Genomic DNA, 13,279 nt, shown 5'->3' with positions numbered 1-13,279 from the left:
TGACATTATTCTGGGCAGAGGGAGACTAAACTGAGCAGACCTGGCCTAGATACATCCCAAAACAGCCTGGAAGGATCTTCACAGCATGGCAATATGGGCTGGATGCTCTCTGAGAGTCACTTTACCTCTGCAACATAACGATTTCTCATATCTCTTCTGTGCTTATTGCAAAACTTGGATCAAAAGGCTGTGCTTCAGGGAAATGCAAAGCTGATGGCCTTTGCCAGACTAATTAATTTGTATTAATCTGAGTGCTTCATTTCCATAAAATTTCTCTTACAGCAAAAAAAACTCCAACAAAACAAAAAAAAACCCAACACACACACATTAAAAAAAAAGCAGGTCAAATACTACAGCAACAGTGGGTAGCCAGTACACAATTAGAAATTTTTGCATTTCACATGAAACACATTTTCTAGCTTGCATGGTTCATAAATCACAGGAATATAAAATGTAACTTTTCCCCCACCTTTAGTTATACCGACACCTTCTCATGAGGTGAACAATTGTAACGTTAAAATAACATTTTGTGTTACATCTTTCGTTTGTTTCCCTCTTCCAGACAGACTCACAAGCCTGTCTTTGCAACCAGTGATAACTCCCGAGCTCGTGCAAGGTCGTGTCCACCTGAAGTGCATCTACAGCCACCCTCCCTCCAAGCCCCCCCTGCAGTACGTGGTGCTCTGGTCACGCCTCTCCAGCCCTGGCAAGAGAGAGCAGATCCACCAGGAGACCACCCTGGAGTCATTTTCCTACGTAGAGATGGACGGCACAAATCTCAGACTGGGAGACACGGTAATGCCACCCTGCCTTCAGCAAAAAGAGGTCAAACACTTGGGGGGATCAGATCCCTTTCTTAAATCTCTCCTGTGTTTTTATCAGTGCTGCTTCTCACTCCTCATACTTGTAATTGCTGCACTAGAAAGTACTGAAACTGTTTCATAACAGGATTATTAAATAACATTAACCAGATTCGGGACCTGTAACGTTTCTTTGAATTGTAGTAAATTCATGGAAGGTATTTTACCACTTTCCAAAGGCAACTTCAATATTTGCACTTACAGTACAGCTTTAATGCTGTGAAGTTTGTATAAGTGATAGCTACATGTGCCTGAGCCAATTTTTGTTTGTTACTTTTCATATCTTGCAAGAGTGAGAATTTGCAGTAGAGGCAGGCTCAGCTATATGCACTCAGTAATTTTTATATCCATGGATCAGAGACACAATCACATCTTTTCACAGAAAAAAAAGGATAGCACATTTTAAAATAGAGGGAGGTTTACTTTATGGTCTTTTTCATGGTGTTCTGCCTCTCTGATTCCAAATTCTTGGTTCAATAGCACGCTGAAAGATAGAGTTCATTACAAAACAATCTTTAAGAAGTATATTTGATGGCTTACACAGCAACACAGATCTAGTTTCAACAACAACAACAAAACAGAAACCAATACAAGATGTGAAAAAAATTGACTTGTGTATGAATTCATGGCCTTTCATGCTACAGAAACAAGACTTTTAAAGTTAAATTAGGTTCATAACTTTTATAGGCAGAGGGCCATTAGTGATGCTAGAACAAACTAAAGAAATAAACAGGGATAATGGTCTTGTGTTAAAAGTAGGTTGGAAATAGACTTGGCATTTTGCAGCTCTTCTTTGAGATCATGGAATCATAGAATACCAGGCTGGAAGAGACCTCAAGCTTTATCTGGTCCAAACTTTCTTGGTAAAAGCACAGTCTAGACAAGGCAGCCCAGGACCCTGTCCTGCTGAACCTGAAGCATTTCCAATGCTGAGAAATCTACCACTCCCCTGGGGAGATAATTCCAATGGCTGATTGTTCACTTTGTGAAAAAAAAATTTTTGTGTCTAACTAGAATTTCCCCTCATGTTTTCCATGTTACTTCTTGCAAAAAGGGACTCCCCATATTCTTTGTAGCCACTCTTTAAAAACTGGAACATGGTGATGAAGTCTCCCTAAGCCTTCTTGTATCAAGGCTGAACAAATCCAGTTCTCTCAGGCCTTCCCTCATGTGGCAGCTTCCCAGGCCTTGGGTAATCTCTGTGGCCCTTCTCTGGACCCTCTCCAGCCTGCCCACATCTTACTTGTGTAGTGGTGATTAAAACTGAACACAGTATTCCAGATGTGGCCTGAGAAGTGCTGGGTAGAGTGGGATGATGACTTCTTTATCTCTGCAGGTGATGCCCTTGTTGATGCAGCCCAGCATCCTGTTGGCTTTCTTTGCTACAGCAGCAACATCGTTCACTCACATTAAGTTTCTTGTCCACCAGGACCCCGAGGTACCTGTCCACAGAGCTGCTCCATATCTGGGTAGATCCCAGCCTGTGCCACTCTCATGGATTATGTTTTCCCGCATGGAAGACCTTGCACTTCTCCTTGCTGAACTTCATGAGGGTCTTATTAGCCCTCTCTTCTAGCCTACCCAGCTCTTCCTGCAGGTTGCTCTCCTTTCCAAAATGTCAATTTCCCCACTCACTTTGGTATCCTTGGCAGACTTTGTCAGAGTATTCTTGATCCCACCTTCCAGACCACTTATGAATACATTAAACAGCACTGGGCCCAGTATCTCACTGCTCTGGTTGGCCTGGCTTGTTCCCCAGTTGGTTTCAAGGGTGGGAGTGTTGCCACTTCAGACCCCATCCCTGAGTCCTTCAGTTTAATGTCCACCTCACCAAGTTGTCCAGACTGGTGCCAAAGATTCCCTTGCCTCTTTTAGACAGGTGGATCCCATCCTTCCCTAGACAGATGTTGAAGAAATTATTCTAAACTTTTTTCCAGTTCTTGAAAGGATAAGTCATTTATAACAGCAGCACAATCTAGATAGGATTGTTTTTGTCATTTCTTCTCATAATTATGCCTCCTGAGTTCAGAATCTGACTGATGATGCCCTCACATATTATGAGACAGATAATTCTGCCAGTTTAAGACAAGTTTGTGTTATGAAGAGATATTTTCATCAAAATAATTTCACTTGCAATCACTTCAAATCTAGTTATAACAATCCTGAGGGATTCAGAGAAAATATGGTTCTGTTAACTAGTAGCATTGCCAAATCTTTATAAGACCATTTTTATTATATTAAGTTTTCAGTAAGCCCTTCTTTGTCCTCTGCTGAAACTACGAGTTTAATTTAGTGGGTTTAGTGAGACTAAAATGTTCTCTTCCTTGTTAGATTTCTTTAAAGGTCTTCATGGCCTATTTGACTAATTATAATAATTCATAAATCATCATGGGTAAAAACCAAGCGATGAAGCTTCAGCTGTAACTGAGAATTTGCTTTTACAGAATAAAGATTAAAAAAAACATTTCACCCTGTTTTCCATCCTAGTCCGGATGTCTAATAGGAGTCACAAAGGAGAAGACTCTCCCTCCAGTGGTGTAAATCTGAAGAAATTTAGCATTGCTAGGGCTACCCCAGAGGAAAGGTGATGGCACTAAAAGGAGAATCAAACCCTGAGTACCAAACTCCACTGCACAGAGGCAGCTGGCAGCTTCCACCTGGCCATGAAAGATGCAGGTGGAAGACTATTCTCTCAGGCAGCATGAAAGGGAAGCCAGATTCCCCTGATAGAAGCCATGTGAGAGAGGAGACAATGAACTGGGGGCACTTTCCAGTTCTGTTTCCCCTTCTCCATGCACAGCCCAGTGATATCATCCCCATGGCTGTGCACTGCCAGGGTGCACTGGTGGCAATCAGTGCAGAATTTGTTCGCCAGGACACAGAATTTGCCCCCAAGGATGCAGAATTTGTAGTGTTTGAAAACTGCTTCCTTTTTCTAACCTTTTTAGCTCTTCACCTCTACCTGCATGATAATCTGCATTTGGTCCCAACACATTCATGGCCTGAAATTGGTATCTTTGTTCATTTCTTGATAAAAAAAAAACTACAGCGAAGCAAAAAGATTTTTTTTTAATCACCTAAAAGGTGATTGATATCTATGCTATTTTTTATCTGTAAAAAAGTCTCCAGGTAATAGGTCAGTCCCATAATAGAATAGCTATTGATATATTTTAATACACAGTCAAACCTTAGAAAAGAGCTGAGATTTACCGGCCGACATTCCTGAACTTGTATTGACTAAACAGCCAGTTATTTTTTAATAGCCATCATGTGTCCTTTTTTTCCTCCCATCTTTGGGCTCCAATTTTGTTATTTCAGACAGTAATGTTGGCAGCATAATGTTCACGAAACTATTGCAGCCTTAAATAAATCTATAACATGCCACTATTTCTATATAAACTGTGAAAGAAGCCTACTCCATCTGATATGAAAATCCTGGCACTCCTAAGCCTTATTTATGTGATAGTGACAGAGGTCATTTCATTCCTCGAGGCACAGCCATCTATAAATTATAGTGGTGCACTGTGAGTAATGAGTTATGGTAAGAAAGAAAGGTGTTTAGAAGAAAACTGTGCAGATTTTGCTCAGCCCAGCAATCCAAAAGTTCACACAGTGAGGAGCAATTGTCACTGTACATAAACCATGACGCACATTGTAAAATAAGAATGTTTAAGGAAAACCAGCCTTTCTGAGCTCTGTGATAGAAGTGGCTGCTTTGCATGGAATTCTGCACAACAGAAGATAATGCCCCAGACAAAAAAACATTGTAAATTACTGCTTCAATATATAAAATAACTATTTTTCCCCTCACAAGGGAAAGGGTGTGAAATTTCATAGAATGGTTTAGATTGGAAGAGACCCCAAAGATCTTCCAGTTCCAACTCCCTGTCATGGGCAGAGACACCTTCCACTAGACCACACTGCTACAAGCCCCATCCAACCCTGCCTTGAACACCTCCAGTGATGGGGAAAGAGATCCTACTATCCTATTGTTCTTGGTGCTAAAGCCAGATCTTGCAGAGCACTTACTCTTCATGTCTCAGGGAAATAGGATCTTTGTCTCATTACCAGCACTTCTAATAGAAGAGGTCCCAGTTCAGCTCATGGGAGAGAAGAAGCTGCTGATCTCCTGCAGAAGTCCATACCAGACGAGGGATCCAGTACATTTATTGCACTTAGCTTAGATGGAGAATCCCTGGCATATGGTCTCATAAATGTTAAAACATATTAAGTCTATATCTATGTATATCCTCAAGCACTTAAAAGGCCATATTTAGGATTTGCCCCTTCTCCTTTCCCAAAAATAATAAGCTCCAAGTTTATAAACCCCCAGCCAGCACCAACACCCAGCATCTCTCCTCTTCAATTACTTCATGCTCTTGGCACAGCTCTCAAACTGACTCAGACTTTTCCACTTCACAGTTCATTCTTCACTGGCATCTGAACTGCTAAGTGCCAAAGTGGCATTTCCCCCCACTTAAATGCTAATCCCCTCCCAGCCACTGGACTTGTCAAAATCAACAGCACAAATAGGAACACCTGCTTGTTTGTAGGTCACACCTGAGTTTACAATTTCTTTCTCAGCCTTCAGGTAGAAAATGAGGAGCATCCCCACAGAAACAGAACTCTGGGTGAACTTTAACAGAGCTTTTAAAGCAGAAAGGGTCAGAGAGTTGACGAGCAAAACTCTGCAGATGATAAAACACCTTACTACTACCCTGGGAAAATTTCCTTCCTTAGCAGAATAATGACCTACAGTGTGGCTTCCACACACTGTTTGGCCATTTGACAACTGGGAAGAGCTGCCTTCTTTATATACAGTGAGTAACAGAGTGAGCAGAGCTGGACTCCCTGCAGTGTCGGGTCACGCTGCTGCACCAGCTCCCTCCCTTCTGCAGCCAACGGCCCCTCACAGGGAGCAATTTGTGTTCTAAAGGTTTAAGGCCTAGTTCATTAATTAAATCAAAGTCAGATTCTCCCTACTTTCCCCTTCCTGCTAACCCTTCTGGAAAGCCTTTCCAGAAACTTTGTTCCTACACCTTTCTGCAAATACCTACAGCCAGATCATTTCCTCAAGCTAATGAGAACTATTTCTCTTTTCCTCTGGCTCCCCTAGAAATGTCATCCTTCACTTCTGCTCATCCCTTCTCTTTTCATCAAGGCTGTAAACCACAGCTCCCTCCCACACGCACCCCCAGCTCCCAGCAGACTGGAGACTCCAGGTTTTTCTAACCCCAGCCCATTAGTGTTTAATGGAGCAGGCAATGGCAGTGCCTGTGCCTTGACAGCCGTCGGGAGACACCTTTCACCCGGTGTGATGATTCTCTGCCCAACCCTCCAGCTGCAAGCCATGAGTCCTACTGAGTGACTCTCACCCTTGCAGCCCCAGCCTGCCTTCTGATATGGCTGATGTAGCTACAGGAGGGTAGATCCAATCCTGGAGTTAATAATCACCCCAGTTTGGGCACCTGCATTTTCCCAGCAGCATCCAGACTTTCCTGCCCAGCGAACAGGAAGAAGTAGGTAACCCTAAATGGTACCTGGTGTTGAGAAGGGAGCTTCCCACAAGTGGAGGACATAAATTACTAACTGGGTCAGCATCCCTGAATTCCCACACCTCTAAGGAGATTGTATGTCCTGATCAGGAAAGTGCCTCCATCTACCTCTTCATCCAGACTTTCCACTCCTACTGAGGTGTACCTGGCTGTGTGTGGGCTTTGAATGACCACTACCAGTAAAAGCAAATATTTCAGCTTTGTTGCTGTTGTCACTGTCTGGCCTCTGTCATCACAATGTAGCTCAAGCACTTGCTGGGGAGATGGCAAATGGGTAGCTGGCCCACCTGGCTCTGAGCTGCACATGTCCTGCCCTTCCCAAGGGAGTGTCCCACCCCCAGGACACAGGCTGCACTAGGAGAGGAAGCAGGGGCTGCAGCCAGGGACTGGCACTTGCATTTGCTTGTTTTCTCTGGTGGCTGTTTAGGTAAAACTTTCAAGCCATCATGACAGGCAGATAAAAACCCAATACTTCCATCTGCCAGCTCTTCCCATTTTGGGGACAAGTGGCATTGCCCTTGAGACAACTGTAGAGATGGGTGTTGGCACCATTTCTGCCAGTGCTTTGAGAAGCATGTGCCTGAGGCTGGCATCATTCTGAGAGCTCCTGAAATTGTTTTTGGCAAATCCAGGAGCCTTCACAGGTACTGATGAGCAGGGATGGGTTTCGAGCACACAAGTAACTCCTCTTTGGCCTTTAGGAACCCAAGCCCTTGTATGAGCACAGTGGGAGAGGCTGATGAAAGAGGAGTGCCATGGCAATGTTGGATGTGCTGGCAAACATCCCCCTCCGTGCCCCAGCCTACACTCCACACAGTAGATTCAGAATTAATTAGGGACACGGGAAAAGGTGAAATTTGAGGCATTTTTATGGTCAAAATAAGTATAAATAACTGATTTTGATGAGTTTTGAACTCTGAAAGCTATGGGGGAAAACACCCATGTTTTAACATGCAGGTTTTGCTAGGGAGAAATTTGCTGGAGGCGGTGACAAGTCCTAGGATTAAAATATTCTCCCAAATTGCTTCTCAGAGCTACCTGACCCTCACCAAATTAATAACTGAATTATTCTGCTTTTGGCTAAATAAACTGCTGATTGGGTTAGTGTCAAAATGGGAAGGAATCTGTTTGAGCCCATGGAAAGAGGGAAATTGCTCCAACGTGCAGGAAAGGAGACACTTCTTAGATAAAAAGGGCCTTTTTTAATCAGAATTTTCTGCCTAGAAGTAGTTTTCTGCCCTATGGAAAGTGCTGCCAGCACAAGGGGAAAAGGGAGTAGCCCATGCTGAGAAGAAATCCAGCCATCCTGTCTGAGAGTACACTTACATTTCTGTCCCTTTACAAGGGATGATGAAAAATAATAATTTGATTTTTTTAACAGATCCTGTGAGTTTGTGGAAAACTACTGCCTAACTTGTCATGGCCATCAGCATACTGCTATCAATGATGCTTTTATCTCTATGTTTTAAAAAGGCTGCATCCTGAGATGGGTGAAGGTGGGGGGGAGAAAAAGAGAAAGAAAAAGTTGATTACTGAACTGGAGAAAAGAGAGCTAGTATTTAGCTGAAGGCAAAAAAAAAAACCAACCCTCCTCAGAATGACTATCATCATAATTATGTGACAAACTGTCAACCTGTAGCTTGGTAGCCGATGAACATATCTGCTGATTGTGAAGCATGCACCTAACAAGGTAAAGGTACTGCAAGGGGAGGAATGATATAAAAGACAGAAACAAAATGTAACTTGTGACGGCTGTCAATACATATCGAATTTGCAAAGTTTTTGCTAATCTCCAAAAGCACTGAAGATCTCTAAGGGTGCTGAAGACAGAGCTGGGATGGTCTGATAGTCTAAGAGTATTTCAGTGTATCATTATGGAGTAAATTTTTCTTTGAGTGCTTTATCAATAAAATATATCTCTAAAATATATATGAGAGGAAATACAACAGGTCTGAGTTCTGATATGTCCCAGAATGTCACTTTGGGGAAGATCACCAGGCCGATGTCTTCATCAGTGCTGGGCATCCTTGTGCGTGTCCCTCATGCCTGCCATTACAGCTTCCTGCCTGGCACGAATGCTCCACATGGAATGCTCAGAGGGAAGCCTTAGTGTGAACATTTTTAGTTAAAAGCACCGAAGCCAAAAGTTCAAAGAGCTCAGTGAGAGCAAATATAGTGTCTGAAATGCAGATGCATATAATCTGCTCCATGAGCTCTGCAAGGGGACCAGTATTAGTTATTTTTTGGTAGGGGGAGTATACGCTATCTGAACTCTTTCTCTGTTGTCACCACCTTGTCAGAGCCTGATTTTGCAGCCTCTCCCTGTGGCAGCTGCAGGAGAAGCTACAGGAGGATGATCAACACTTGCCTTCTGCCTTCCCAGCAGAAGAACTGTTTTGAAAAGTCTGTAAGCTGAACACGAGCCTTTAGGGAATGATTGGAGATAATAAATATCTAATGATAACAGGGGCTTATTACCTTGAGGAGAAAACAACTTGCTCTACTTTGGAGGCAAACTGACTAACTATGAAATATCTGAGGAATTTTAACTGTAAAGTACCTCTGTGAGGTGAGGTCTGTTTTTCCCCAGTACACCCAGTACGACCTCAAAGCTTCCATCTTGTTAATGTAACAAATGACACCATTTTCACTGGGCCAAACTGGCTGGAGCTGTCTGCAAAAGAGTGAGAAAAATGGTGAAGGTAAAAATATCCCAGAGGGCACATAAGCCTGGGACTGACCTGGACTGGAAATAATCCACTTGAACAGCCCAGAAAACACTTGTCTTTCCCCACAGCCCTGCAAACGACTCTGTGTTGCTGGTGGGCAATTTTTGTTGTGCATAAATGAGTGTGGGAAGAAGATTCTTCAGTTTGATGGTAACAAAGAGGGATTTTTAGGATGGTAAAAGAACTATTCCAGGCTGTGTGCAACTCATGCCCATATGACCGCAGGACTCAGCGAATATTCTGGATTTGAACCCGTTTTGTAGCTGGTGATCATGAGGGTCATGCCTGAGCCAGCATGTGAGAGCTACCAAGATCAGCATGGTCAGTGAATGATGATGGAAAATCCATCCAAAGGAGTTTAGCACAATGGAGAAAAAAAGTGGATCGGTCCAGTTCTTTCTCTTGAGCTTGAAAAAGGCAGTAGCTATAAATATGTCTTCTGACTATTTGTAATTTGATTTCATATGTCACAATCTGTTAGTCCATTTCCAAGAAGAGGCCCAAAAAAATATTTAGAACTACAGTCTCAGAGTCTATTGTCATATGCTTTAAGGAAAATTTCTGTATTTTAATCTTATGATCCTAGGAATGATTTTAGCAATTTGGTTTCTCTGAAACCAATGAAACATTAAGATGGCAGATGGTGTGCGGGCTCAGCAGAGATAAAGGTTGTGTGACTGTGCTAGGAATAAAACATAAGTGTCCTGGTACATTGTGTTTGGGGGAGTTTTTTGTTTGAGGGAATTTTCTTTTTCCTTTTTTTTTTCTTTTATGATATAAACCTTTTAGGCACATCTGCATCATATTTATAATGCAATAAGGGGAAAAAAAGGAAATTCTTATGTTGCTAACACAATTTCTGAGACTGGATAACTGTCAAAATAATTTAAATTTTAAAATAAACTGCTTACAAACAAGGTACAGAGAGAGGATATTTGATTCAGTGGACAGACTGAAGTCTGGAATCCCAAGGGAAAGTGTCTTAATCCTGACAGTAACATCTGTGAACAATGTAATTCTCCCTAAGTAAAATGAGTTAAAATCACAAACCAAGGTACTTGAAGAACTGCAGAAGAAAACCCATTGTAAACATTCAGTATTATTAATTGTTGAGACAAAATCTATGTTTCTTCCCTTATTAAGAGAATCAAAAGATCTTCCAAATCTCGAAATTTATGCATAAACATTCCTAAAGCCTAAATCCCCAAAACATATTTCAACAGCAGAAACAAATCTTAACAACTCTGAGCAACAGAGAGATGCATAATTACACAAATGCTATTCAAGAAATGGTATAGAGCATGTGCTGTTTATTTATTTATTACAGGTCTTTTGCACTGTCACAGCTTTTACAAGGGACACTCCTGAGCAGCAGTCATTGCCTGAGGACAGCAAAGGTTTCTATGCTGGGATTAAGGTAATGCTGATGGCCCTGATTTAATGACTAGGGAACATTTGTGCAGCCTCTGAAAATCAGGATGCAGAAGTGTAAGTCTGATCATCATAACCAGTGCTACTTTTATGTTCACTTTGAGAAAATGACTTTTAATTTGTTGGTAAAACATCCTAAAACACCCATCAGCACCATGTGCACATTAATGTATCCCAAAGATGAGCAAAATTACATGTTATAGTGAGTGTGCCCCAAAGTTCTCTGGTGGTTTAATAGGAAGACACACCTACAAACCTGCAAGGATGCAGAATTTTGTTGTAACTAAACCAGAACAAACGAAGACAGAAAATTATATTCTATCCATCATCTTCTTATGGTCGCATTACAAAATAGAAACTGCTGAAGATAAATTCAGGCTGAGTGCAAGAACTGGGTCTAATCCCATTCAAGGATTAGGCTGTCAGCCTGGCAGTCCAGGAGGTTTTGAGATCTTCTGAGTATCTAAGCTTCATGCCTCCATGAATGGTGTTTGAAAAATCTGACTGCCCATTTTGTGTGATATTTGAAGAACAGTTTCTGAGGGTTTTTTTTGAAATGTCAGAATTTCCCAGGGAAATTCCCATTTCTGACTAGCCCTGAGTACTGTTTCTGCTCTTTCTCTGGGGGAACAGACAGACAGACATGACAAAACCTGAGCTCTCTCACTGGCACACAGGTCCCTGAATCTGTAATATATTACATGTGGAGAAATCCCTGTTCCTGCCATAGTAGGGAAGGGGAGTGGTCAAAAATTGCACTTTTTTTGCACCTCTGGCAGATTACAAAGATAGAGTCCATGACCATGAGGTTATGCCATACTTTATACCACAGTATTTCTCCCAGTGAGTTGGAATAGAAGGTCCTTTAAACCATGGATATTAAAAATTAATTAAATTCTACAGTATCATGATATTTTCAGGCTAATAAAAGCCTGGTTTGAGATTTGGAGATGAGAAGCAATTACACTATATATGGAAACTGCAAACATTTTCTTAATTGCCAAGAATTTTAAAGTATATTAACAAGTTTACCTTAGAATGTTGAAGATCATTACTACAAAATTATTATTATTATTAAGAGGATTATGATAAAGATTATTATTATTTTACAAGCAATTATACATCTTCGTAATTGATTAAAACCACTTAAAATTTCATAGATATCAAGCGTTGTCTAATTAATCTGTCATCTGTCTTGCCTGTCAAAATTATCTTAAAATTGTTTACTTCTTTCCAGTTTTTACCAGAATCACTACAAATTGCAGAGGATGGCAAAGAGCATATTTTGACTGTTCTGAGCACGGTGCCCATTGCCTGTCCTGGGCAGGATGACTCCTGTAAAATCACTTTGCAGCTAAGTACTGAGGATTTGGGTAAGAGTTTTACATATTGGCATCAAATCAATGGATTACTTTTTCCAGAATTAAATTACAATGGATTCTAATAGAAAATATGATATGTAAATAATAACAAAGGGCAGAAGCCATAAAATCAACACACCAGGACATATATTTATCTGCAAAATAAAACAGCTGATAATATCAGACAGGTTTTTGAGGAAAAAAACCTCAAAAACATAAATCTGTCTAGCAATAACCTGAACAGTATTCTGTAGAGATTTATGGATGAAATAACTGTGAGTAGAACTTATTTTAAATTCCAGGAGTGTAAAATTCCATTTTAAGGTTTTTTGTAGCAGCAATGTTCTTAGGTAGAACAATTTCATTAATTATCAATAAAAAGCTCCTGTGCTGATTTATTATTCAGTAAATGTATACTGAAGCCTTTTTCTGGCTTGTAGTTTTTTCTAACTTAATACAGAATGAAAAAAAAAATTCTTATGCTTATATATTTCTTGCTTTCTAAACTTTTTTTTTTTTTAATTGAAAACCTTGATGAAGTCACTTAGAAAACTCTTGCCCTTTTATTCAGTAAATGATTTCTTCAGGTCAATCTGATGGAATACCATTGCTGTTTACCTTCCATTTGCACTAAATAAAACACGCACGCCTTTTTCTAACAAGGCATTTATTTCTCTTCCATAAGTGACTCAATGAGAGAAACGTTCAGAGATAGGATTACAGCTGCAGTTTCTCTACCCGCAAAAACCCAGCTCTAAAAAATGTTGGCAAAACCCAGATAGTTCCTGATATTTTTCTCTGTTTAAATCCCTCTCCTAACTCTCCTCCTCATCAGCCAAGTGCTTAGGCAGAAGGAAAAAAAAGTCATTCAAATGGTATCATAACACAATGATCTTAAACTGAGCAGCACCTTATGGTTCCAGCAGCTGTGTTGGCTCTGGTACATGGAGTGCTTTGCATTTCTCCATGGCTCTGTTCTGCATATTGCTCTTGGCTTAGAGTCTGTGCTGGCCCATCAGGAAAACATCCACTGAGCTCATGGGAACAGATTTTCTTAGATATTGAGGCAGCAAAGATCCTGCTCATATTGAGGGATTGAGGATGCCAAAGCTAGTGGGTGGTACAACGTCCCCACAGAGTCCAAGTAACTTAGGCACTGACTGCTAGGAGAATCAAATAAGAATTAGTCCCAGTCAAGGTCATTGCTTTTAACTCACAGTTTCTTAAGCATCAATAAAGCCTTTTAAAATCTCACTGACACTGAAAACAGGGTCCAGGAGCTCTCAAATGGGGGAGGCTGAGCTTGATAGATTGGACTGAGCCTGACCTCTTGCCATGGGCAT

General features: G+C 41.1%; 1 protein-coding gene across 1 annotated transcript in view; it reads left to right on the top strand.

The window, feature by feature from the left end:
- Positions 1 to 13,279, top strand: part of LOC135417444 (von Willebrand factor D and EGF domain-containing protein-like) — a 177,783-nt gene that overhangs the window by 49,506 nt on the left and 114,998 nt on the right. The window contains exons 4-6 of the mRNA XM_064661620.1: positions 563 to 795; positions 10,472 to 10,561; positions 11,813 to 11,948. Of these exons, the coding sequence (XP_064517690.1) occupies positions 563 to 795; positions 10,472 to 10,561; positions 11,813 to 11,948 (459 nt within the window). The remainder of the gene's footprint in view (positions 1 to 562; positions 796 to 10,471; positions 10,562 to 11,812; positions 11,949 to 13,279) is intronic.

Source organism: Pseudopipra pipra, chromosome 7 (assembly GCF_036250125.1).
Source record: "Pseudopipra pipra isolate bDixPip1 chromosome 7, bDixPip1.hap1, whole genome shotgun sequence".
NCBI classification, from domain to species: domain Eukaryota; kingdom Metazoa; phylum Chordata; class Aves; order Passeriformes; family Pipridae; genus Pseudopipra; species Pseudopipra pipra.
The sequence above is the reverse complement of the archived record's forward strand: the minus strand, read 5'-3'. Positions and strand labels throughout refer to the sequence as shown.